Source organism: Somniosus microcephalus, chromosome 3 (assembly GCF_052327205.1).
Source record: "Somniosus microcephalus isolate GS21.2 chromosome 3, FLI_Smic_1.0, whole genome shotgun sequence".
In the NCBI taxonomy this organism is placed as follows: domain Eukaryota; kingdom Metazoa; phylum Chordata; class Chondrichthyes; order Squaliformes; family Somniosidae; genus Somniosus; species Somniosus microcephalus.
The window spans coordinates 105,476,872-105,502,627 of NC_140989.1; the positions used below are offsets into that span (position 1 = coordinate 105,476,872).

At 43.4% G+C, this 25,756-nt stretch overlaps 1 protein-coding gene across 5 annotated transcripts in view; it reads right to left on the minus strand.

Annotated features, from left to right (window-relative positions):
• The window catches only part of usp34 (ubiquitin specific peptidase 34), a 277,821-nt gene that overhangs the window by 220,906 nt on the left and 31,159 nt on the right, over positions 1-25,756 (minus strand). For all 5 annotated transcript variants that reach the window (XM_085981444.1, XM_085981442.1, XM_085981443.1 and 2 more), the window contains exons 4-6: positions 24,896-24,946; positions 23,008-23,157; positions 3,326-3,393 (exon numbers count right to left, since the gene is read on the minus strand). In XM_085981444.1, the coding sequence (XP_085837570.1) occupies positions 3,326-3,393; positions 23,008-23,157; positions 24,896-24,946 (269 nt within the window). The remainder of the gene's footprint in view (positions 1-3,325; positions 3,394-23,007; positions 23,158-24,895; positions 24,947-25,756) is intronic.

The window sequence follows — 25,756 nt, forward strand, 5'->3', positions numbered from 1 at the left end:
AGGGCCTAAGCAATTGAAGGCACAGCCACCAATGGTTGAGCGATTATAATCAGGGATGTTCAAGAGGGCAGAATTAGAGGAGCGTAGGTATCTTGTGGGGTTGAAGGAGATTACAGAGATATTGGGGGGGGGGGGGGGGTGGCGAGGCCATGGAGGGAATTGAAAACAAGGATGAGAATTTTGAAATCAAGGCTTAACCGGGAGCCAATGTAGGTCAGAGAGCACAGGGATGATGGGTGAACGGGACTTGGTGCGAATTAGGACACAGACAGCCGAGTTTTGGATGACCTCAAGTTTATCTAGGGTAGAATGTGGAAGGCCAGCCAGGAGCTCAATGGAATAGTCAAGTCTAGATAGAGGTAACAAAGGCATGGCTGAGGGTTTCAGCAGCGGCAAGGGCAGAGACGGGCAATGTTACGGAGGTGGAAATAGGCGCTTAGTTATGCCGCGGATATGTGGTTGGAAGCTCATTTCGGGGTCAAATATGATACCAAGGTTGCGAACAGTGTGGTTCAGCCTCAGACAGATGTTCGGGAGAGTGTTGAGTCAGTGGCTAGGGAATGGAGTTTGTAGCGGGGACCGAAAATAATGGATTCGACCTTCCCAATATCTAATTGGAGAAAATTTCTGCTCATCCAGAATTGGCTGTCAGACAAGCAGTCTGACAATTTAGAGACAGTGGAGGGGTTGAGAGAAATGGTGGTGAGGTAGAGCTGGTCAGCGTACATGTGGAAACTGACGCTGTGTTTTCGGATGATGTCGCCAAGGGGCAACATGTAGATGAGAAATAGGAGGGGGCCAAGGATAGATCCTTGGGGGACACCAGAGGTAACAATGCGGGAGCGGGAAGAGAAGCCATTGCGTGTGATTCTCTGGCTACGATTAGATAGATAAGAATGGAACCACACAAGTGCAGTCCCACCCAGCTGGATGACGGTGGTGAGCCGTTGGAGAAGGATGGAGTGGTCAACCATGTCAAAGGCTGCAGTCAAGTCAAGAAGGACGAGGAGGGATAATTTACCTTTGTCACAGTCACAAAGGATGCCATTTGGTACTGTGGCAAGGGCGGAAACCTGATGGGAGGGATTCAAACATGGAATTGCGGGAAAGATGGGCACTAAATTTGGGAGGCGACAACACGTTCAAGAACTGGAGAGGAAAGGGAGGTTGGAGATGAGATGGTAGTTTGCAAGGACAGAGGGATCAAGGGTTGGTTTTTTGAGAGGGGTGATGACAGCAGATTTGAGGGAAAGGGGGACAGTACCTGAGGAGAGAGAACCATTAACAATGTCAGCTAACAGGGGAGCCAGAAAAGGAAGTTGGGTGGTCAGCAGTTTGGTGGGAATAGGGTCTAAGGAGCAGGAAGTGGGTCTCATGGACAAGATAAGTGCGGAGAGGTCATGAGGGGAGATCGGAGAGAAACTGGAGAAAGATGCGAGTTCAGGGCTAGGGTGGGGGGGGGGGAACCTTAGAGGAAGTTTGGCCCAGTGGACTTGGGGAAGGAAGGGACGTGGCAGATGCAGCTGAACAGATGGTCTCACTCTTAGAGACAAAGAAGTCCAGGAGCTCCTCACACTTTTTGGTGGAGGAGACAGGGGAGAGGGGTTTAAGAAGACGGTTATTTTTTTTAATTATTCGTTTATGGGACGTGGGCATCGTTGGAAAAGCCAGTATTTATTGCCCATCCTTAATTGCCCTTCAGAAGGTGGCGGTGAGCCGTCTTCTTGAAGCGCTGCAGTCCGTGTGATGAAGATACTCCCACAGTGCTGTTAGGGAGGGAGTTCCAGGATTTTGACACAGCAACAATGAAGGTTCGGCGATATACTTCTAAGTCAGGATGGCGTGTGACTTGGAGGTGGTGGCGTTCCCATGCGCTTGCTGCCCTTGTCCTTCTAGGTGGAAGAGGTCGCAGGTTTGGGAGGTGCTGCCGAAGAAGCCTTGGCAAGTTGCTGTAGCGCATCTTGTAGATGGTACACACTGCAGCCACGGTACACCGGTGGTGGAGGGAGTGAATGTTTAAGGTGGTGGATGAAGTGTCAATCAAGCGGGCTGCTTTGTCCTGGATGGTGTCGAGCTTCTGAGTGTTGTTGGAGCTGCACTCATCCAGGCAAGTGCCTTATAGATGGTAGAAAGGCTTGTAGATGGAGTCAGGAGGTGAGACACTCGCCGCAGAATACCTAGCCTCTGACCTGCTCTTGTCACAGTATTTATGTGGCTGGTCCAGTTAAGTTTCTGGTCAATGGTTTCCCCCCCCCCCACCCCCCAGGATGTTGATGGTGGGGGATTCGGCGATGGTAATGTTGTTGAATATCAAGGGGCGGTGGTTAGACTCTCGCTTGTTGGGGATAGTCATTACCTGGCACTTCTGTGGCGTGAATGTTACCTGCCCAAGCCTGAACGTCATCCAGGTCTTGTTGCATGCGGGCATGGACTGCTTCATTATCTGAGTTGTGAATGGCACCGAACATCCCCATTTCTGACCTTATGTTGGAGGGAAGGTCATTGATGAAGCAGCTGAAGATGGTTGGGCCGAGGACACTGCCCTGAGGAACTCCTGCAACGATGTCCTGGGGCTGTGATGATTGACCTTCAACCACCACAACCATCTTCCTTTGTGCTAGGTATGACTCCAGCCAGTGGAGAGTCCCCCCCCCGCCCCCGCCATTCCCACTGACTTCAGTTTTACTAGGGCTCCTTGATGCCACACTTATCAAATGCTACCTTGATGTCTATGGCAATCACTCTCACCTCATCAATTCAGTTACTTTGTCCATGTTTGGACCAAGGCTGTAATGAGGTCGGGAGCAGAGTGGTCTTGGCAGAATCCAAATTGGGCTTCAGTGAGCAGGTTATTGTGAGTAAGTGCCGCTTGATAGAACTGTCGATGACACCTTCCATCACTTTGCTGATGATTGAGAGTAGACTGATGGGGCGGTAATTGGCCGGATTGGATTTGTCCTGCTTTTTGTGGACAGGACATACCTGGGCAGTTTTCCATCGTCAGATAGATGCCAGTGTTGTGGTTGTACTGGAACAGCTTGGATAGAGGAACGGCTAGTTCTGGAGCCCAAATCTTCAGCATGATAGCCGGGATGTTGTAGGGGCCCATAGCATTTGCTGCATCCAGTGCGCTCAGCCGTTTCTTGCTATCACGTGGAGTGAATCGAATTAGCAGTAGAGAATAGGAGTCAGGGTTTATCTTTGCATTCCAGAATGATTCTGCAATAGTGAGCAATTTTGGCAGACGAGAGCAGGACACAATAATGTTCAAAAGGTCAATTATGAATATGAAGGTATCACAAGTGCAATTAATCTGATCACTCACCTTATAACATAAGTTCTAAAGGGTATAACATGCTGCATAACAGCAGGGATGTGTAACCATATCCTGATCTGTGACATAAAACAAAATATAAAGTTACAGTACACTAGTAATGAATCACCACCTGCTGAAAGAAGCGCAATATTATTTTACAAACACTTAAATTTCATCAGTGTTCTGCAATGTTAATATATTTCAAAAAAGTGTCACTTTCAACACCATATAAGATTTTGAAGACCAATTGCAGATTTTTGAAAGTGTAAGAAATCTTGGGCCAGAATTTGCTGTGGCAGGGCAACAAACGGTGTCAACCGTTTGTTAGACTTGCCCTTGCCCGTTTAATCGCGACGATATTTTGCGCCACAAGTTGCTGGAAGCACGAGATAGAAATGGTGCGGCATCCTCGGCAGGGCATCTGAACAGCGTCTGAAGTTGACCAAGAAAAAGTCTGACCAGATGGCACTAAATAGAGAAGACACACCCATCAATTCAATCAGGAATGTTACAAAGGTGAGTGAAAAGATCGGTGTCTTGAAATGACATTAACTGTAGAAAATTAGTTTAAAATTAGTTTAATTGTAAAAAATGTTCTATAAACAGGTAGTGCATGACCAGTTTTTGTTCAATCGTTGGTGTTGTGTTATTGATTGATACTTATATTTGTCTTATGATTGTTTGTAATTCTTGTTGCTCCTGCCCTTAAATCATTTAGTCAGAAGTCATTTGGAACTGTGAAAAATTTTAAATAGCAACCGCGTTACAACTGTCTCCAATGTAGAAAATTACCTCAATTTTTATTTAAAGTTTTGCATTAACTACCTCAATGTTTAAAGTTTTGGACTAAATATCTCAATTGTTCTTTGCAGTGCTGCAACTTCAGTGTTTGACTGTCAATCTTGCCTGTCCTTTTGTATGCTTTCCCGGGGAAGGGGAGCAGAAGGCGGCATATTGCCACTTTCATCACTGTCCAAATAACTGAGCCACCAGCAGCTCTCTTGCCACCCTGCCCTCTGCAGCCACGGCTTCCTCAGGGAGATGTTTTGGGGGGGGGGGGGGGGCAACACCACATACCATGGCCCCAGCAATTTCCAAGTTGGGATCCTCCAGATCAGCAATTTCCACAGACATCTCTTCTGCCTGGTTACGGGTTAGTCCTTCCTGCAGGGCAAAGTTGCGCAATGCGCAGCAGACCACCACAATCCTCACCACTTTGCTGGGCAAGTACTGCAAATTACCCCCCAACCTGTCCAGACACCGGAAGCGTGATTTCAGCACCCCTATTATCCTTTCCACTACTTGCCGCGTGCACGGTTGTACCTTTCCTGTGCTGCACTATTGGTCCTTCGGTAGGGCGTAATCAGCAACAGCTTTAGCGGGTAGGCCTCGTCACCCAAGATCCATCCAGATCCTTGCCGCACACTGGTGAAGGAATCCTGCAAGTTTGAGTGCCGAACGACGAAGTTATCATGAGCACTTCCCTCATGTCTTTCATGATCCACAGTTCGGCATCGCAAAAGTTCATCACATTTAACAAATGGTACCCTTTCCTGTTGATGTATGTGATAGGCACATCATTGGATGCCTTCAATGGGGCACATGGGTTCCGTCAATGGCCCCCTGCACTTGAGAATCCAGCGATCCTGTGGAATGAGATAGGTCTCTCCCTTTGTCACGCTGGGGTCGTATCACAGGTGAAGCCAGAAGCCCTGCAGAATATGGCATCTGTGACATGCTGAATGCGGCCTCTCGCAGCACTCTGGGTGATGTTGCATAAGTCACCGATGCCCGACTGAAATGACACGCATGCATAAAATTTGAAGGCTGCGTTACCTTCATGGCCACTGACAAGGCCCTGTGGTAGTTAGAACGTGGCCGAGGGTCCTTTTAACATTTCACAGAGGCGGCCAATTGCCTTCTTACTGAAGTGTAGCCTCCTCATACACAGCTCCTCCAACATCATCTCAAAAGACAATCTCTAACTGTAGGCTCTCTGGGGTAGGTAATTGTTAGTCTCGGCGTGCCTCTGGGCATGGTGCCTGACTCTGTTGTTCCCTGCGTCATCCTTCCATGATGTACAGTAAATATATACATTAGGATGCCTAGTAGAAAAGGCATTTTTTGGGGGGCCTCAACACTTGCAGGGCTGTTGAGGTCACAAATGTGAAAAAGTCTGACACCCTGGGTCTCAGACATTTCTACGAAGAAACTACAGCTAAAAAGCTCCACCTGAATACAAGCCTATTTAATTATGCGTGGACCTTAAATGGTGCCAAGACAGGCTTGTGGTTTCACTTCAGACAAGTCCTAACTTTCAGTTGCAAGTTTAGTTCGTATCTACCGCACATATACAGCAACTTCACGCTGCTCAATGCATTTCAATGGTAAGGCAGACAGCGAGATGCCATTTTCGCAAAGCTAACGGTGGAATGGCACATCACGGACAGCAAATTTTGGTATCTGCGTTTAACCGCACATCTGCTCCTCATCTGATGTTGCTGTACCATAACAGCGAGTACCATTAGTCTCACCATTATTTTGACAGCAAACACTGGCCCCTTAGGTTTAAAGAAATAGGACATGAAAATTGTAAGACGATGACCATTAGAAGTGCAGTGTGACATGAATCCTGTCATTCATGTGAAAATGACTTATGTAATAATACTGGGCAGCCTGCTGGTGGCGCTGTCCAGGGAGAGTATGAATACTCGGGCATGGGCCCAGCTTGTGCAGCACATTCTTTAATAGGAACTAGTGAAGGACACAACTAGATCTCCATGTTGAAAAACAGTTGATTAAAGCCTTGTTTAATACTCAGACCAAATGCCTAATAGTTTTCTTACGTCACAGTGTGCGGTTTTATTTTCAGACAGCAATTGACTTACTGAATTCAGATGAGTTCATCCTACATGCAGTGCGTCCCATCTCATTTAATATTAATTATGAGCAATGTAATCCAAAGTTGAGCAAAGGATAGTACAATAGTCACAAGTAGCTCTCTTCATAGGACAGCGATAGTGGATTTACAAGCACAAAAGTCTAAAATTTAAGCTTTTAACTTGAAGTGCCAGGTATCATAGCATGGTCCACATAAGCAATGTTATTACTCCAAGGTATTCTTTTAATGCTTAAACTTCTTTACATTTTCTCTACTTCTTTGGTTGGCTTTGTAGCTAATTACCAGATGCTAAAAATTGTCAGACTTGTATTGAAAAGCATCACAAAAATCTACATAAAGTAGGATGTTTCAATGATGTGCTGCATTGAGTCAGTAAAGCAAAATACTGCAGCACAGATGCAGCCAGTGCAGTTTCCTAAACCCTCAGTTCTCCAGGAGTTGGGCTTATAAGCTGACCAAGCCCTTTGGGGGAAAATGAGCAGACATGCTCTTCTAGGGTGGGGGCAGGAAAGAGAAGCCTTATGAAGGAGTGTACAGAATTCTAAGAGGCTATGAAGATGTTTTTGGATGGGGAGCATGCCAGCTGTCTTAGGGGAATGAGTAGGATTTAAGTGTCGCCATCACATCTCTTGGGAAGTTATCCTGTTTTTATATTTTGAAACTCAGGGCTCACTTATGCTTGACAACAAATATAAAGAGAAACTATCTAATTCAGCAGTTCTCAATTTATTTTTGTGTCAATTCATCAAAAGAACCCCGAGTTTGGTCTGTAGCTAAAGATACTGATACAGTTGTCTGCACACAAATCTCACTCTCATCATACTCCTCCACTTCCATCTCGCTTGACCTCCTTCACCTTTTGGCAGGCTTAAGAACCAACAAGGGGTAAGCAAGCAATCTCAGAGGCAGTCTGGAGCAGTTGGGCCAAGAAACACTCAGGCTATGCAGGTGTGCAAACATGCGAGCCAGAGAGCAGTTGGGGTGGGAAGGCAAGCTGTATTCAGCTTTCACACTGAATTTGCAACAACCTATTCTGCTACCTGGCAGATCATCAGAGTGTGGTTGCCAATCCAAAAAAAATTAGAAAGCGACCACTCAAAGCCAATTGGTAGCCCCGAGTCAGCAGTAAATAGGGTGAAGGACAAGAAAACTGAAGCAGAGTGTCAACCAGAAGCAAGGAATAGAGTTGCGCACTTGTGGAACCACACCACCATTCGGAGGTGCGGAAGGGAGCAAAACCAGCTGAAAACACCCAGCAACAAAGGGGTCACTGGAAGCATGTCAATATGTACAGGGAGTACCCAGTACAAAGTTTGAAAAGCACTGCTTTACGTTTATGTTTAATTTCATTTATTTAAGCCCTGTATCAATTGAAATTTAGCCCCTGCTTCTTCTTCAAAGAAGTGGTCATTAATAGTCTGCCACTATACTACCACTTTCATACTGCTGCAAAATGTTTCCAGGTGCTCATCAATGTTTAAGTGGCAGCAGTCAAGTCAGCAATATGATTCTCAAGGCTTCTAAAGCACGAGATGACAGACCACCTCCAGTAGGTAATTTCAAGCTAGTTGAATTTTGCACCATGTATGGTAAATTACCAACTTAAGAGTACCCAAGTGCTCCATTGGCCCACCTAGTAACTTACGAATTGGGTATGCAATACTAGCAGAAAGCTACTACACTATTACTAACATTTATAAAACGCCTTTAGCATAGTAAAACATCCCACGGTGCTTCGCAGGAGCGTTATCAAACAAAATTTGACACCGAGTCACAGAAGGAGATATTAGGACAGGTGACCAAAAGCTTGGTCAAAGAGGTAGGTTTTAAGGAGCATCTTAAAAGGACGAGAAAGTAAGAGAGGGAATTCCAGAGCTAAGGGCTGAGGCAGCTGAAGGCACAGCCACCAATGGTAGAGCAATGAAAATCATGGATGCGCAAGAGGCCAAAATTGGAGGAGCGCAGTGATCTGAGAATTGTAGGGCTGGAGGAGGTTACAGGAGATAGAGGGGTGAGGCCATGGAGGGATTTGAAAACAAGGATTTTTTTTCTCTCTCCATGGATGCTGCCTGGCCTGCTGAGTTTTTCCAGCATTTTCTGTTGTTATTTGGGAGCCAATGTAGGTCAGCGAGCAGAGGGGTGATGGGTGAACAGGACTTAGTGCATGTTGGGATACAGGCAGCAGAGCTTTGGATAAGCTGAAGTTTACAGAGGGTGCAAGGTGAAGGCCGGTCAGGCAAGCATTGGAATAGTTGAGTCTAGAGGTAACAAAGGATTGGGGTGTCAGCAGCAGATGAGCTGAGGCAGGGGCGGAGACAGGAAGACAGGCAATGTTACGGAGGTGGAAGAAGGCAAGGAAGTAATCATTCCCTTCATCATTATTAAATCATACTGTCCCCAGGTTGCCCCCTCGATCCTAAAGGAAGGCCTTACCCAAAAACAGAGTACCAATAGAAGGGACTGTCTGTGCCAACTTCAAGAACCCAATTCTAGCATTCTAAACAAATCCCAATATTTCAGAAATTAATCGGAGAAGTCAACTCAACCCAAATTTCTCAGATTATATGAAAACAAATATCCTACTAACACAAGTAAAATCTCAATGAGTAACCCAAAATAAGTACCTTCCTGACAGACTAACTTCAACCCCAACTTATAGCAGGGGCATTAAGTTTTTCAGTCAGTCAGTCAGTCATTGAGGGCTATGTAGGTATGTACCATGAAGCCTCAGGCCACATATAAAGTCACAAAAGAACTCTTTCCAAACTTACAGGACCACAAAATTTATTTAGCAAATCATCGATTAAGATATATAAACAAATATACGACGGAGTTGCCTAGGCTTCGAGAACCAAATTGCCTGGTCTAAGGGGCTGCAGGTGTCCATAGTTTGGACACCCTGCCCTAAATCCAATCAAGACACCCCGTTTTGTATCCATCTTAAAACTATTTCGCAACGCAAGCAATAAACCAGTTCCTCCATGAGTAAAATAAAACTATTAACCAGCACAAAGCTCTATGCTATCCTATCACTTATGCATATGGATGCAGAAATACAATCATGAGTGAACCAATGAGCTGAAAGTAATTAAGTTTCTGCTGAAAACTGTACAAGTGTAATAAGGAAGAATAAAGGTTTTAAAATGGATACTCATGTTGCTTGCTAAAACTCATTCTCGACAGCTGCCTGAAAGAAAATGCAAAGACTCAATGGATAAGGTTCGCAACTTCTCTCTTTATTTTAAAAGGAAAAAATTAACGTCAGGATATTTCCCGTTAGAAGATATTCTCAATTTTAAAACTTGTTTTCCCCTCATAAAAATTCACAGTTTCAAATCTCCATACACTCTCGAGCCATTCAGGTAACTTGGGTTACAGGGCAAAATGTGCACATTCTGGAGCGGCTCCATGGATTTCAATGGGAGCCAGCACTTTGAACCAGTCTGGGGCCAATCTAAGAAAAACTCTCGGACAGTGAAAACCTGAACTTGCAGGTCTCCAGAAGGAAAATATGGTACAAAAAAAAAGGTAGGAATTTCCTTCCCCCAACCCCACCCAAGAGAAAGTGGGGAGTATGTTTTGTCCAGAAAGTGTACCTCTCCCTCCCCTCCTTCACAGCATTACCTTCAAGAGTGTTTGGTCAGGGTGCCCATTCCTGCTTCTTTTTCTTTACTTTTGAATAATTAATAAGCCACTTCAGAGGGTTGTAAGAGTCAACCACATAGTGTGGAACTGTGGTCGCATGTAGGTCAGACTGCCTAGGGGAGACAGGTTTCCCTTCCCTGAAGAACATTAAATGAACCAGATGGGTTTTTACAACAATCCACAAGCTTGCATGGGAATTTCTCTGGTGCCAACATACAAATTACCAACTCTATTAAATTCACAATTTGCCACAGTGGGATGTGAACTCTTCTGGATTGCTTGTCTAGTACCATAACCACAAGGTTATCATACCCTCTACTATCCCTTGCTGGAAAGTGCAGGCAGACAACAAGTGAGAACATGATCAGTCTGAACTGCAATGCCAGTCATGATCTTCAGTCACATGAAGAATGGGTGAAGTACTGGAGGGCTGCCAGTACCTGTGGAACTGTACCCTAGTAAAAAAATCAGAACTTTCAGGGAAGTGGAAATAAAATTGTTAAAACAATCAGCAAGCAACATTCTATATCCCATACAAGACAGCGTACCAGAGACAAAGAGAATACTCTTGCTTATACAAAATTGTAAAATATTTTACTACACAACCTCTATGCCTGTAAAATCCTATCTTGTTATGGGGCATAGAGAGTATTTTGACTTTTTTTCAAAAATACCTTACACACAGACTGTAAAATTTAATAAACAACCCATCCGCAAAGCCTAAGCAACTGGTTAAACAGACATAAAATCAAGCCTTTGACCTCAGTGGCAAACTACAGGTCAGACGAGCTTTATTATAATTTTCCTCACACAAAACTATGGTTACCAGATTTCATGTTTAGCTTTCTCTTAATCAGTCTTCCTGCAGTTGCTAAGTAACAATCCAGTAGTCTATTATATTCTCTGCAGAGGCACTATCATAATCATAGTATTGCTTTACACAGTTCAATCTAGTGCTTTTTTCAAAAATCAATTCGGAGTTCACTTTCAAACAGACTTGCAGACTATTTTTGGACTATTAACTTGGCCAGTGTTTACTCCAGAAGATCGGATTTCACTACTTCAAATTAAGACCATCAATTCAAGTACTCAACGTGCCAATGCCGCAGAAAATTCTACACTAAAAAGATAGCATGGACAGGGAGCCTGCATTTGAAAAAGTACAAAACTGAATCGTTATATAATTACTATGACAACAAATAGCTCCACTACGACAGCTAACACTTAGGTAATCTTTCTCCCTTTTTTGACTGTAGTTTAATCTCCACATACAAATGAACAATGAGCCATCCAAAGGGAAAAGCTTATTAGGTCACTATTTTTTCATTATTTTTTGTTCATTCTCTGGATTTGGGAATCATTGGCAAGGCCGCCATTTATTGCTCATCCCCAGTTGCCCTCGAGAAGTTGGTGGTGGGCCTTCTTGAACCGCTGCAGTTTGTGCGGTGAAGGCGTTCCCACACTGCCGTTAGGTAGGGAGTTCCAGGATTATTGTGTGACATAATGACAATGATTTTGTGGTGGTAATGATGGCAAAATTGTCAGTGTTCGCCATCATTACTCCTCTGAAAGGGACAGCAACTTCTGGAGTCAGCACATGCGCAGATAAGCATGGAAATCCAGAAGCTGCTGTCAGTCATTTCCTGCTCCTCCACAGGTTGCACTGTGGAACTCCCTAGAACCAGCAATTAATTCAAATCACAGTTACTAACAAAAGCTTCCCTATTATGCTGGAATATTGTTGTTTTAAACCCTCCCCTGAAAAAGGTAAGCCTTGTTGAAAGAGGTGTAACTGGGCTTTTAAACAGTGCATTGACTGCTGAACAACCATTCTGGCCTCCTATTTCTCATCTACATGTTGCCCCTAGGTGACATCATCCAAAAACACAGCATCAGTTTCCACATGTACACTGATGACACCCAGCTCTACCTCACTACCTCTTCTCTCGACCCCTCCACGGTGTCTAAATGGTCCGACAGAGTTCTGGATGAGCAAAAACTTTTTCCAATTAAATATTGGGAAGACCGAAGCCAGTGTTTTCGGTTCCCTCCACAAACTCCATTCCCAAGCCACTGACTCCACCCCTCTCCCGAACATCTGTGAGGCTGAACCACACTGTTCGCAACCTTGGTGTCATATCTGAACCTAAAATGAGCTTCCGACCACATATCTGCAGCATAGCAAAGACCACCTACTTCCACCTCCGTAACATTGCCCGTCTCCCACCTTGCCTCAGTTCATCCGCTGCTGAAACCCTCATCCATGCCTTTGTTACCTCTAGACTTGACTATTCCAATGCACTCTTGGCTAGCCTACCACATTCCACCCCATGTAAACTTGTCATCCAAAGTTCGGCTGCCCGCGTCCTAATCCCTCCATGGCCTCGCCCCTTCCTATCTCTAATCTCTTTCAGCCACCCCCCCACCGAGATATCTGCACTCCTCTAATTCTGCCCTCGAGCATCCCTGATTATAATCGCTCAACCTTTGGTGGCCGTGCCTTCTGTTGCCTAGGCCCTAAGCTCTGGAATTCCCTGCCTAAACCTGTCCACCTCGCTACCTCTCTTTCCTCCTTCAAGATGCTTCTTCAAACCTACCTATTTAACCAAGTTTTGGTCACCTGCCCTAATTTATCCTTATGTGGGTCGGTGTCAAATTTTTTATATTAAAAATACTTCTGTGCAGCGCCTTGGGACATTTTACTACGTTAAAGGCGTTATATAAATACAAGTTGTTGTTGAAAAACTAATTTTATATTTGTGGAATGTAAATTTTTCCAATTAATGTAAGAATTACATGGCTTTTAATATAATTTTTTTTTTAATTTATGATATTTCAGCTTCCACCTTAATCCTATGTGTATGTCCCAATCTTTATTTTGCGCTCTGTAAAATTTATAAAAAATAAATTACAATCTGCATTTTCTTCGTGGTTTGCTGTCTATAATAATTGATTGGCTGCTTAGCCTGCTTGATGATATATCACTGTTGCTGGATATTCGCTTGACTTTGCACAAGATTCAAACTAATGTCGGGAGAGCTGAAATTCACGCCACAGATAGCTAGATTTTTGTGGGCAGCTTTCTTTGAGGGCAGCGGTGAGCGCCGTCGCTTCGCCGCTGACCGCAAAATCTGGGCCAATAACTTGGAAGCACATAGTCAGAATTTATTCACCCTCACTCCACATAAAGTACCCAAAATTCCTCTGAAATAAAACAGTGATAATACATTTTTCTTCATAATTAGCAGCCTAAGGAAATCATGGGAAAGCACTGCTGTGAATGATGCAATTTTTGAGAATACAGAGAAAAACAGGCAGTCTCCCGTTTTCCATTGAGAGGAGGGTTTTTTTTCCCCAATTGATGGACGTCGCTGGCACCCCTAATTGCCCTCGATGGTGGTGAGCCGCCTTCTTGACAACCGAGTGGCTTGCTAGGCCATTTCAGAGGCAAATAACAATCAACCATGTTGCTGGAGTCACATAGGTCAGACCAGCTAAGGACTGCAGATTTCCTTCTCTAAAGGATATTAGTGAACCAGATGGGTTTTTACGACAATCCGGTAGTTACATTATTAATAATAGCTTTTTTTTTTAATTCCAGATTTACTTAACTGAATTTAAATTTTGCAGTGAGATTTGAACTATTGTCTCCAGATCATTAGTCCAGGCCTCTGGATTGCTAGTCCAGTAACATTACCACTATGCTACCGTTACCGTGATTTACCCATCAAGGTCTTTTTATGGTGCAACGAGACTTGGAACTTAGCATTTCAAGAACTAGAGGCATAATCCAGCACTCCATGGAGTAATGGATTAGTGCTCCAAAGCATCAAGCCACCATGCCACATCATTTTTGACAACTAATTAAATTCTATCCCAGTGTGCGTCTTCCAAGCAACTTAGTTTTCTTTCTCATCCATTTCCCCCCTTGAACAACTCTTAATTCTTTAGGAAGTAAAGTCCACCAGACTTCATTGTAGCACTTCTATTGTGCTACAAGATATAAGAAAAAAATTGTTGCCTAAGGCAAACCTCTTACCTCGAGTAATAACCTTTTCACACATTCTGGGATACGGGAGGGGCTGGGTAACAACGTCGTGGCATAAAATTGGGGCAAACTGGAAAACCGTATATTTTAAGACCAATAAAACCCGCAATTTTTACAAAATATGTTCTTAATTTGGGAGAACAAAAATACAGAATTTTTACAGCATCAATGCATTTGTGCCATAAGTTTAAACAATAAATATTTAATGACATTGGCAGTCTCAAAGCATTAAAAGAAAAGGTTTGGAAAGATTACTAAAATTTGTAAATTTGGAAAAATAGTACGCATTGGAAATTCAGGGAAAGATTACTGGCCAATGTTATAAATAGTATATATTAGCAGAACGTTGCAAAGGTTCTTCAAAACATGGGGCAGATCTCAAATTGGGGAGGGAGGTCCTAAATATCTGGGAGCATTGGAGGTTCTGGAGAGAGATCTTGGGGGGTCCAACAGGATGGGGAGGTTGGGGAACACTGGGTTGGTGGAGGGGGGAAAAAGATTTCTGGCAGTATGCGGGTTGGAGGAAAGGTCTAACAGTCTTGTGGGAAAGGGGGAATAGAACCCAAAAAAGAGGTTGAGTGTTTTGCATGATTGACATGGACACCAGACAGTTGGGAGTAATCCAAAAATTCACACACATCTTCCAGCTGATTTAGATCACTTCGATTTTTTAAAAATATAAAACAGAAAAATAAATATATTGATAAAAGAGCAAGTTAATGTTGCTTTCTAACAATCAAGAAACTACAAGCGCTGCTTTCATCAAAGAAAAGGAGCAGTTGGTATGGAAGATCTGCCTGAAATAAAATTGAGAATTCAAGCTCTAGCTTGTCTCAAGGAAAAAGAAGAAACTCACAAATCCTCACTTACGACAGAAAAAAAAGCAGATGAAAAAAAGTGTGATTTGTGGGAACCTGGCAGCCAGATTGCACAATCATAAAGGTGATATACGCGCTCTATAAAATAACAGCAATTCGTGTCACAGTCAGGAGTGCTGAGTGGATGATCCCAAGGTCCCCACCATCACAGATGCCAGTCTTCAGCCAATTCAATTCACTCCACGTGATATCAAGAAACGGCCGAGCACACTAGATGCAACAAAGGCTAGGGCTCCGACAACATCCCAGCTGTAGTGCTGAAGACTTGTGCTCCAGGAGTAGCCGCGCCTCTACCCAAGCTGTTCCAGTACAGCTACAACACTGGCGTCAACCTGACAATGTGGTAAATTGCCCAGATATGATCTGTCCACAAAAAGCAGGACAAGTCCAATCCGGCCAATTACCGCTCCAACAGCCGACTCTCGATCATCAGCAAAGTGATGGAAGGTGTCGTTGACAGCGCTATCAAGTGGCACTTACTCACCAATAACCTGCTCACCGATCCTCAGTTTGGGTTCCGCCAGGACCACTCGGCTCCAGATCTCATTACAGCCTTGGTCCAAACATGGACAAAAGGAGCTGAATTCCAGAGGGGAGGAGAGAGTGACTACCCTTGAAATCAAGGCAACATTTGTCTGAATGTGGCATCAAAGAGCCCTAGTAAAACTGAAGTCAATGGGAATCGGGGGGGGAAACTCTCCATTGGCTGGAGTCATATCTAACACAAAGGAAGATGGTTGTGGTTGTTGGAGGTCAATCATCACAGCCCCAGGACATCACAGCAGGAGTTCCTCAGGGCAGTGTCCTAGGCCCAACCATCTTCAGCTGCTTCATCAATGACCTTCCCTCCATCATAAGGTCAGAAGTGGGGATGTTCGCGGATGATGCAGTGTTCAGTCCCATTTGCAATTTCTCAGATAATGAAGCAGTCTTTGCCCGCATACAGCAAGTCTTGGACAACATCCAGGCTTGGGCTGATAAGTGGCAAATAACATTCGCACCACACAAGTGCCAGATAATGATCATGTCCAACAAGAGAGTCTAACCACCTCTCCTTGACATTCAATGACATTACCACAGTCAAATTCCCCCACCATCAACATCCTGGGGATCACCATTGACCAGAAACTTAATTGGACTAGCCACATAAAAAATGTGGCTACAAAGGTAGGTCAGAGGCTGGGTATTCTGCAGCAAGTGACTCACTTCCTAACTTCCCAAAGCCTTTCCACCAACAAGGCACAAGTCAGGAATGTGATGAAATATTCTCCACTTGTCTGGATGAGTGCACCTCCAACAACAATCAAGAACCTCAACATCATCCAGGACAAAGCAGCCCGCTTGATTGGCACCCCATCCACCACTTTAATATTCACTCCTGCCAACACCGGCACACCCTGGCTGCAGTGTACCAGCTACAAGATGCACTGCAGCAACTCACCAAGGCTTCTTTGACAGCATCTCCCAAACCAGTGACCTCTACCATCTAGAAGGACAAGGGCAGCAGGCACATGGGAAAATCACCACCTCCAAGTTCCCGTCCAAGTCGCACACCATCCTGACTTGGAAATATATCACCATTCATTCATTGTCACGCGGTCAAAATGCTAAAACTCCCTACTTAGCAGCACTGTAGGAGTACCTTCACCCCACTGACTGCAGTGATTCAAGAAGATGACACACCACCACCTTCTCAAGGGCAATTAGGGATGGGCAATAAATGCTGGCCTTGCCAGTGATGCCCACAGCCCATGAATGAATAAATTTAAAAACAGTACGATACCTTTAACATTAAAATATATTCTATTACAATACCACCTACAGAAGCAACAGATACTCGAGTTTTCAAAGAAATGTGCACCCTGTTTACCTACTTTAATACACACATTAGTCAATTTGGGAACCAGAAAAGTAGAGTTGCTTGGCATAGTACAGGTTGAGGAGCTAGGAGACGCAAGACTAAGCAACCCCAGAGCCACCACTGGCAGGAAGATGTCAAGTTGACACGGGTATTCCTAATTTTGAGATAGGAATTTATAACAGAAAAAAAGTCGACATGAAGTCGGATTTTATAACTACAGGAAACTTTGTGCTATCCGGAGGCGAGCTATCCGGCAATCTGGAGCCGCCGGCAAAAATCAGCCGCCGTTTTTTATTCTTTTTGCTTGTTTTTTTTGCTTTGTTTGAACAGTCAAGCTGTGCAAGGTCTGTAGCTATAGCAACAGCTTCAGCTACAGAGCTTTAGGGCCACACCCGAGTGTTTAGAAGCACAGTGTTTGTTGTCAAATACGGAGGTAAGAATCTCCGTATCTCTCAACATTAACTCTGGAGAGTACGGCAGTTTTCAGGCAACGGCAGCAGCTCGGTCCCGTGGGTGCCGGATAGCACAAAGTTTCCTGTAGTTAACTTCCCATGGAATTTACACAACCGAAGACCAGGCCAAGAGGCCAGTGTCGGGAGCGGTGAGTGCAGCAGTACAAGGCCAGTGTCGGGAGGAGCAGACAGCGGCGGTATAGTGAGTACTTACTCACTTTCGCGGGCTTTTTTTTTTTTTATATACAGAGGCTTACCAATCTCGCAGACCGGCGGCGGCGTTCCAGAGCCACGTCACGATTCAAAAAGTGACGCGGGCAAGAGGAAGCAGCTGATTGGGTGAGTAGGGCCAGGTGAGTATTCATGCAACTCTATAGTTTGACAGTTAAGGTTAATACTTTATAAAGTTTAGAAGGTCTTAATTTTGTGGTTATAGTTTCTACGGTCTCTGTTGTGTAGCGGGGAGTGCTAGTAAACAAGGGCCCTTCAGTATATCATTCAACTGTAGTGCAATTGGTATTAATTAAAGGGTAAGTCATGGCAGCACAGCTCGGCCCCGTGGCATGCTCCTCCTGCACTATGTGGGAAATCAGGGACACTTCCTGTGTCTCTGACGACCATGTGTGCGGGAAGTGTATCCAGCTGCAGCTACTGGCAGACCGCATTGCGGCACTGGAGCTGCGAATGGATACATACTGGAGCATTCGCAATGCTGAGGACATCGTGGATATCTCGTTTAATGAGTTGGTCACGCCAGGCAGAGTAGTGGGTGCAGGCAGGTAGTGCAGGGCTCCCCTGTGGCCATCCCCCTCAAACAAATATACCGCTTTGGATATTGTTGAGGAGGATGGCTTATCGGGGGAAGGCAGCAGCAACCAACTTCCTGGCACCATAGGTGGTTCTGCTGCACAGGACGGGAAGAAAAAGAGCGGGAGTGCTATAGTGATAGGGGATTCTATTCTAAGGGAAACAGATAGGCGTTTCTGCGACTGCAAACGAGACTCCAGGGTGGTATGTTGCCTCCCTGGTGCAAGGGTCAAGGATGCCTCGGAGCGGCTGCAGGGCAATCTGGAGGGGGGGGGGGGGGGGGAGAAGAGAAAGAGGGTGAACAGCCAGTTGTCGTGGTGCATATAGGTACCAACGATATAGGTAAAAAAACAGGATGAGGTCCTAAAAGCTGAATATAGGGAGTTAGGAGGTAAATTAAAAAATAGGACCTCAAAAAAGGTAGTAATCTCAGGATTGCTACCAGTGCCACGTACTAGTCATAGTCGAAATAGAAGGATATTTCAGATGAATACATGGTTTGAAGAATGATGCAAGGGGGAGGGTTTCAAATTCCTGCGACATTGGAACCGGTTCTAGGGGAGGTGGGACCAGTACAAACTGGATGGTTTGCACCTGGGCAGGACCGGGACCGATGTGTTTGCTAGTGCTGTTGGGGAGGGTTTAAACTAAAATAGCAGGGGGTTGGGAACCTGTGCAGGGAGACAGAAGAAAGGGAAGACAGGAAGGAGAAAATCAAAAGTAGAAGTCAGAGAAATCAAGGGTGTAAATCAAACATGCCCACAGTAAACAATAATTCTAAAAGGTCTAAGAGTGTTAAAAAAACAAGCCTGAAGGCTTTGTGTCTTAATGCGAGGAGCATTCATAATAAGGTGGATGAATTAGCTGCGCAAATAGATGTAAAAAGATATGATATAATTGGGATTACGGAGACATGGCTCCAGGGTGACCAAGGCTGGGAATTCAACATCCAGGGGTATTCAATATTCAGGAAGAACAGGCAAAAATGAAGAGGTGGGGTAGCATTGCTGATTAAAGAAGGGATTAACACAATTGTAAGGAAGGATATTAGCTCTGATGACAGGGAATCTGTATGGGGAGAACTGAGAAATACCAAGGGGCAGAAAACATTAGTGGGAGTTGTATCCAGCCCAAACAGTAATGCTGAGGTTGGGGATGGCATTAACCGGGAAATTAGAGATGCGTGCAATAAGGGCACATCAGTTATCATGGGTGACTTTAATCTACATATAGATTGGGCTAGCCAAATTAGTAACAATACTGTGGAGGAGGAATTCCTGGAGTGTATACGGGATGGTTTCCTGGACCAATATGTCAAGGAACCAACTAGGATCAGGCCATCTTAGACTGGGTGCTGTGTAATGAGAAAGGATTAATTAGCAATCTTGCTGTGCGAGGCCCCTTGGGGAGGAGCGATCATAATATGATCGAATTCTTCATTAAGATGGAGAGTGAAGTAGTAGTTGACTCAAGAGACTAGGGTACTGAATTTAAATAAAGGAAACTAAGATGGTATGAGGCGCAATTTGGCTAGGATGGATTGGGGAATGTCACTCAATGAGTTGACGGTGGATAGGCAATGGCAAACATTTAAAGATCGCATGGATGAACTACAGAATTTGTTCATCCCTGTTTGGCATAAAAACAAAAAAGGTGACTCAACCGTGGCTAACAAGGGAAGTTATGGATAGCATAAGATCCATGGAGAGGACATGTAAATTGGCCAGAAAAAGCAGCAAACCTGAGGATTGGGAGCAGTTTAGGATTCAGCAAAGGAGGACAAAGGGATTAATTAAGAGGGGGAAAATAGAGTGAGTGTAAGCTTGCAGGGAACATAAAAACTGACTGTAAAAACTTCTATAGATATGTGAAGAGAAAAAGGATTGGTGAAGTCAAGTGTAGGTCCCTTGCAGTCAGAATCAGGGGAATTTATAATGGGGAACAAAGACATGGCAGACCAATTAAATACATACTTTGGTTCTGTCTTCACAAAGGAGGACACAAATAAACTCCCAGAGATGTCAGGGAACATAGGGCCTAATGAGAGGGAGGAACTGAATGAAATCAGTATTTGTAGGGAAATGGTGTTAGGGAAATTGATGGGATTGAAGGCCGATAAATCCCCAGGGCCTGATAATCTGCATCCTAGGGTACTTAAGGATGTGGCCCTAGAAATAGCAGATGCATTGCTGGCCATCTTCCAAAATTCTGTAGACTCTGGAAGAGTTCCCATGGATTGGAGGGTAGCTGATGTAACCCCACTATTTAAAAAAGGTGGTAGAAAAAAAATGGGGAATTATAGACCGGTAAGCCTGACATCAGTAGTGGGGAAAATGCTAGAGTCCATTATAAAAGACGTAATAGCAGAGCACTTGGAAAACAGTGACAGGATCGGACAAAGTCAATCCTGGATTTAGAAAGGGTAAATTGTGCTTGACTAATCTACTGGAATTTTTTCAGGATGTAACTGGTAGAATAGATAAGGGAGAACCAGTGGATGTGGTGTATTTGGACTTTCAGAAGGCTTTCGATAAGGTCCCGCATAAGAGACTTGCATGCAAAGTTAAAGCACATGGGATTGGGGGTAAGGTACTGACTTGGATAGAGAACTGGTTGGCAGACAGGAAGCAAAGAGTTGGAATAAACGGGTCTTTTTCCGAGTGGCAGGCAGTGACTAGTGGGGTACCGCAGGGCTCAGTGCTAGGACCCCAGCTATTCACAATATATATTAATGATCTAGACGAGGGAACTAGATGTAATATCTCCAAGTTTGCAAACGACACAAAGCTGGGTGGGCGTGTGTGCTGTGAGGAGGATGCAGAGAAACTCCAGTATGATTTGGACAGGTTGGGTGATTGGGCACATGCAGTATAATGTGGATAAATGCGAGATTATCCACTTTGGTGGCAAAAACAGGAAGGCAGATTATTTGAACAGCAATAGATTGGGAAAAGGGGAAGTGCAACGAAACCTGGGTGTCCTTGTGCACCAGTCGCTGAAGGTAAGCATGCGGGTGCAGCAGGCGGTTAAGGCGGCAAATGGTATGTTGGCCTTCATAGCGAGAGGATTCAAGTACAGGAGCAAGGATGTCTTGCTGCAGTTGTACAGGGCCTTGGTGAGACCACACCTTTGAGTATTGTGTGCAGTTTTGGTCGCCTTATGAGGAAGGATGTTCTTGCCATGGAAGGAGTGCAGCGAAGATTCACCAGACTGATACCTAGGATGGCAGGAATGACGTATGAAGAGGGGTTGGGTCGATTCGGCTTATATTCGTTAGAGCTTAGAAGAATGAGAGGGGATCTCATTGAAACTTATAAAGTTCTAACAGGACTAGACAGACTAGATGCAGGAAGGATGTTCCCGATGGCAGGGGAGTCCAGAACCAGGGGTCAGTCGAAGGATAATGGGTAAGCTATTTAGGACTGAGATGAGGAGGAATTTCTTCACCCAGAGTGGTGAACCTGTGGAATTCTCTACTACAGAAGGCAGTTGAGGCCAATTCATTAAATATATTCAAGAATGAGTTAGATATATTTAAGGCTAGGGGGATCAAGGGATATGGGGAGAAAGCAGGGACAGAGTACTGAATTTGGATGATCAGCCATGATCGCATTGAATGGTGGAGCAGTCTCGAGGGGCCGAATGGCCTACTCCTGCTTCTATGTAAGTAGCATCATACACTCTTGCCTTTACTTTTATATTTCCATTGTCCATCTTTATAATGGAAACTGCCTGTGTAAACTGGTCATACTGTAAATACACCCTCCCACCAGTGGTGCTGTAGTGCCTCAAAGAGAGGGTACAATTACACTATGACAAGCTAACACAGGCAGTTTCCATTCTAAATGTGGACATAGGAATTTATAATGTAAAAAAGTTGACATGAAATGCACACAGATAGAAGATCTTTAAATACATTAGAGAACACAAAAGATAGTGAATGAAAGAGATAAGAGATAGAGAGATTAAACAAATGTGTGATTATAGACAAAGGAGCTGCAATTTATATCCTACTTGGCATTGATCATAACTCACAGGTGTACAAAGATATGGAATACAAACTGTATTCGACAGGTCTTCAGAATGCATGTTCTATTTAATACCCTTATCTACATGGCAGCAGGTTAAGGCAAGATGATTTTTTTCCCTAAGTTTCTAAAATGCAATACCTCATGGATTTGTGTGTTCTTTGCAAGTGAAGACAACAGAACAATGAACTACTTGGAATTGTATTACTCTGTAGAACATGAGTGAACTAATATTCCCTCATTCATGGAACAGTTTTTTGTATTACAATTATCCAAATCATGAAACAATACTCCTTAATTACAAAAGTAACATGTATAAATAATTTGGATTTAAAACAGAATTATAGAATTTTAAAGCACAGGAGGAGCCCATTTGGGCCCCCCATGTCTGTGGCAGCTCTGCAGTAAAGCAATCCAAAGCTAATCCCACCGCCTCGTTCTCCCACTTAGCTTGTATCTTCCTCTACTCCAAATATATATCCCATTTTCCCTTAGCAAGATGCAAAAGTCTTTGCCTCAACGCGTGCCTGTGGCAAAGCATTCCAAGCTCCAACAACTCTGTGTAAAGTAACCTCGCCTAAATTCATCCTTTTAGGAGATAATTTTAAATGAATGCGCCTTCATCATTGATTCTCCAACCAAATGAAATAGTCTTCCCCTATTCACTCTGAAATTCTTCATAAATGTAAAAAAAACTAATATTAAAGTTTTGCTCAACAGTCTCTGCTCCAGTGGTTCGAGTCCCAGTACTTCAAGTCTCTCCTCAATTATAGTTTCCCATCCCCAACACTATACATTCTCTATGGCATTACGGTCCTTTCTATATAAAAAAAAATGGAACCAAAACTGCACGTAGTACTCTTAACTGTGGCCTAACCAATGTTACATACAAATTCATCACAACTTCTTTACTCTTGTACTGTAAGCCCCTTTCTATAAAACCCAAAATACTATTGGCCTTTTCCATGGCACATGCATCTGTAGGGAAGAGGGAAATTGCAATAGATTCGTCAGCTAGCTAGCTGGGCATTTAATACAATTAAAAGTAAAAACGTGTGTGTGTTACTTACATTGGATACTACTGTAATAAAAGCATGTGCTATTGGAAAGGGAAGAGTTTCAGGAGTTCCATATTCAAAACAATCTTTCATAAGTGAAAGGCCATTTTTCCCACAAAAGAGGCAGACATAACGAAGCAAGTGCAAAGGTACTTCCACATCCTAAATAAATTACAAGAAATGTAAATGGTTATGACTTTGATCAATACAAATGAATCATAAAAATCAGTAATTCAAATAAGATATTCAAATCAAAATTGTTAATTTTCTTTCCTTTCCCTCCCCCCCCCCCACCCCCCAATTTAAAAAAAAAACTACAGATTTTTTTTTTTTTAAATAAATAAAAAGCGTGGCTAACAGGAGAATTACAAAACTAGGGACTTTCCAAAAGGGAGCCAGGGCAGCTGCATGAATCTTTTACAGTGACTAAAATTTTCCACCAGCTTCTATCAAGATATGTAGAAAGTTAAAATTAATATGCATATTCCACAGGTATGCAACATTTGCATCTTTACAGCATGTTCCCTGGAATATCGGTCCTGATGCAAGCAAGCCATTGGATCCTAATAAGCCAATCCACTCAAATAGCTGGCTGTGTTTTGCAGATGATCAAATTCACCCGAACTTCAGGTCAGACTAAAGGGTCCACACCAAAACGTCAGCTTCACTGTTCTCGTCACAGATGCTGCCTGGCATACTGGGTGCTTCCAGCATTTTCTATTCTAGTTTCAGACTTCCAGCAGTTGCAGTTTTTAGCTTTTTGTTAAGTCTAATGGGTTGTTGCATTTATCACAAGAGGTAGAGAATATAAAAGCAAGAAAGCACTATGGCTATTAGAGTGCACTGATCTGACCTCATGTGGATTATTATATTTGAGTGCCCACTTTAGGAAGTATTTGCTGGCCCATTGGGAAAGTCCACCAATAATTCACCAGGATGAGGCACGAGATGAAGGGTCCTGACTATGATGAGACACTGGAATATACCTGGGTTATACACCACGAAGATCAGGAGGTTAAGGGGTGATCTGATCAAAGTGTTTAAAATAAGGAAAACTGAGAGTACATTGGGAATGATTCTTCCACAAAAATACTTATTCACACAAGGGGTTGAGAGAATGTGAATGCACTGCCATAAAGGGCCATAGATGCAGAATCAATTACGGCTTTTAAAAGAGAGATAGATAATTATTTGGGAAGTAAAAGTATGAAGGGTTTTAAGGAAAGGGCAATGCATTGGGATCAAAATGAAAGCTGCCGCGCTTAACAAAATGATGGAGCCAATGGTGGGCCAAATAACCTATTTCTGTTCCTACAAAGAATTACTGCTTCTAAATTTGGTTAAGAATACATTTACTTTACAATCTGCAGATTAGATTTAACAAGGAAATTCAAGATTACTTAATTATAACTATCACAAACTACAGTTTCAACAGACAACTTCTGATGTACTAAAGACTTTCCAAGAAATAGTTTTTGATCCATACTGCTACAATAATACTGTACCTTGAAACCTACAAACTCAGCCCTTTATACAGCCAGGCAAATCATATGCAAGTTGGATTGGATATGAGGATTCCACATGTTGCATCAACTTAAGTTTTCTTTTTAAAAAAAACTCTACTGCAGCTCAGACTTTATTTCTGGCAAATTAATCTCAAAATGCTTTTTACTCTGTCCATGAAGCAGACACTTCAGTGGCTAAAGAATCAGAAGTCGAGTCATGGTATTTAGGGGGAAAAAAGCTCAAATTTGAATCATGTCTACATGCACAGTGCTTTTGTATTTGAGCTTAGTCCTAAATGCATTTTTCAAAATGTTACTTTAATATTGGTAACTGAATTGTCCTTTTAAAATTCTAAAAAAATCAAAATAACGTAAAATTTAAAACTGTTACTTACATTCATATCACAAAACGCCCCTAATAAGTTGCTTTCATGAGCTGAAATATCCTAGTTTAAAGAAAAGTTAGCATAGTTTAAAAAAAATGTTTTCAAAATGTCTTACAAAGTACAACACATTCTATCAGGCAACAGTAAACATATAAACTACAAAACTGGTCCTATCCATTAGTAGGTAAAATATACATGAGTTAAAAATCTTACATTTCACTTCTCATTGACAATTTAAAAAAAAATGTAATTTCTTCATCAGTGTCAGCATTGGTTCAGTGGTAGCACTTTCACCTGAGTCAGATGGTAAACTGCAGCACTTGAGCACATAATCTAGGCTGACGCTTCAGTGTCGTACGCAGATAAGACATTAAACTGAGGCCCTGTTTGCCTGCACAGGTGGCGATACAAGGTCCCATGGCACTATTCAAAGAAGAGCAAGGGAATTCTTCCTGGATCATGGGCAACATTTATCCCTCAACCAACACCACTTGCATTTATATAGTGCCTTTAATAGAGTAAAACATCCCAAGGTGCTTCACAGGAGCATTATCAAACAAAAAGGGGAGATTATGACAGGTGCTTGGTCAAAGAAGTAGGTTTTAATGAGTGTCTCAAAAGGGCGGGAGAGTGGTAGTCAGGTGATGAGGTTTAGGGAACAAATTAGAAAGCATAGTACCTCAGCAGCTGAAGGCACAGCCCCCAATAGTGGAGCGATGAAAATTGGAGCGCAGAGATCTCAGAGGGTTGTAGGGCTGGAGGGGGTTACAGAGATATGGAGGGTAGAGGCCACAGAGGGATTTGGAAACAAGAATGAGAATTTTAAAACTGAGGTGTTGCCATGCAGGAGGGAGCCAACGTAGGTCAGCG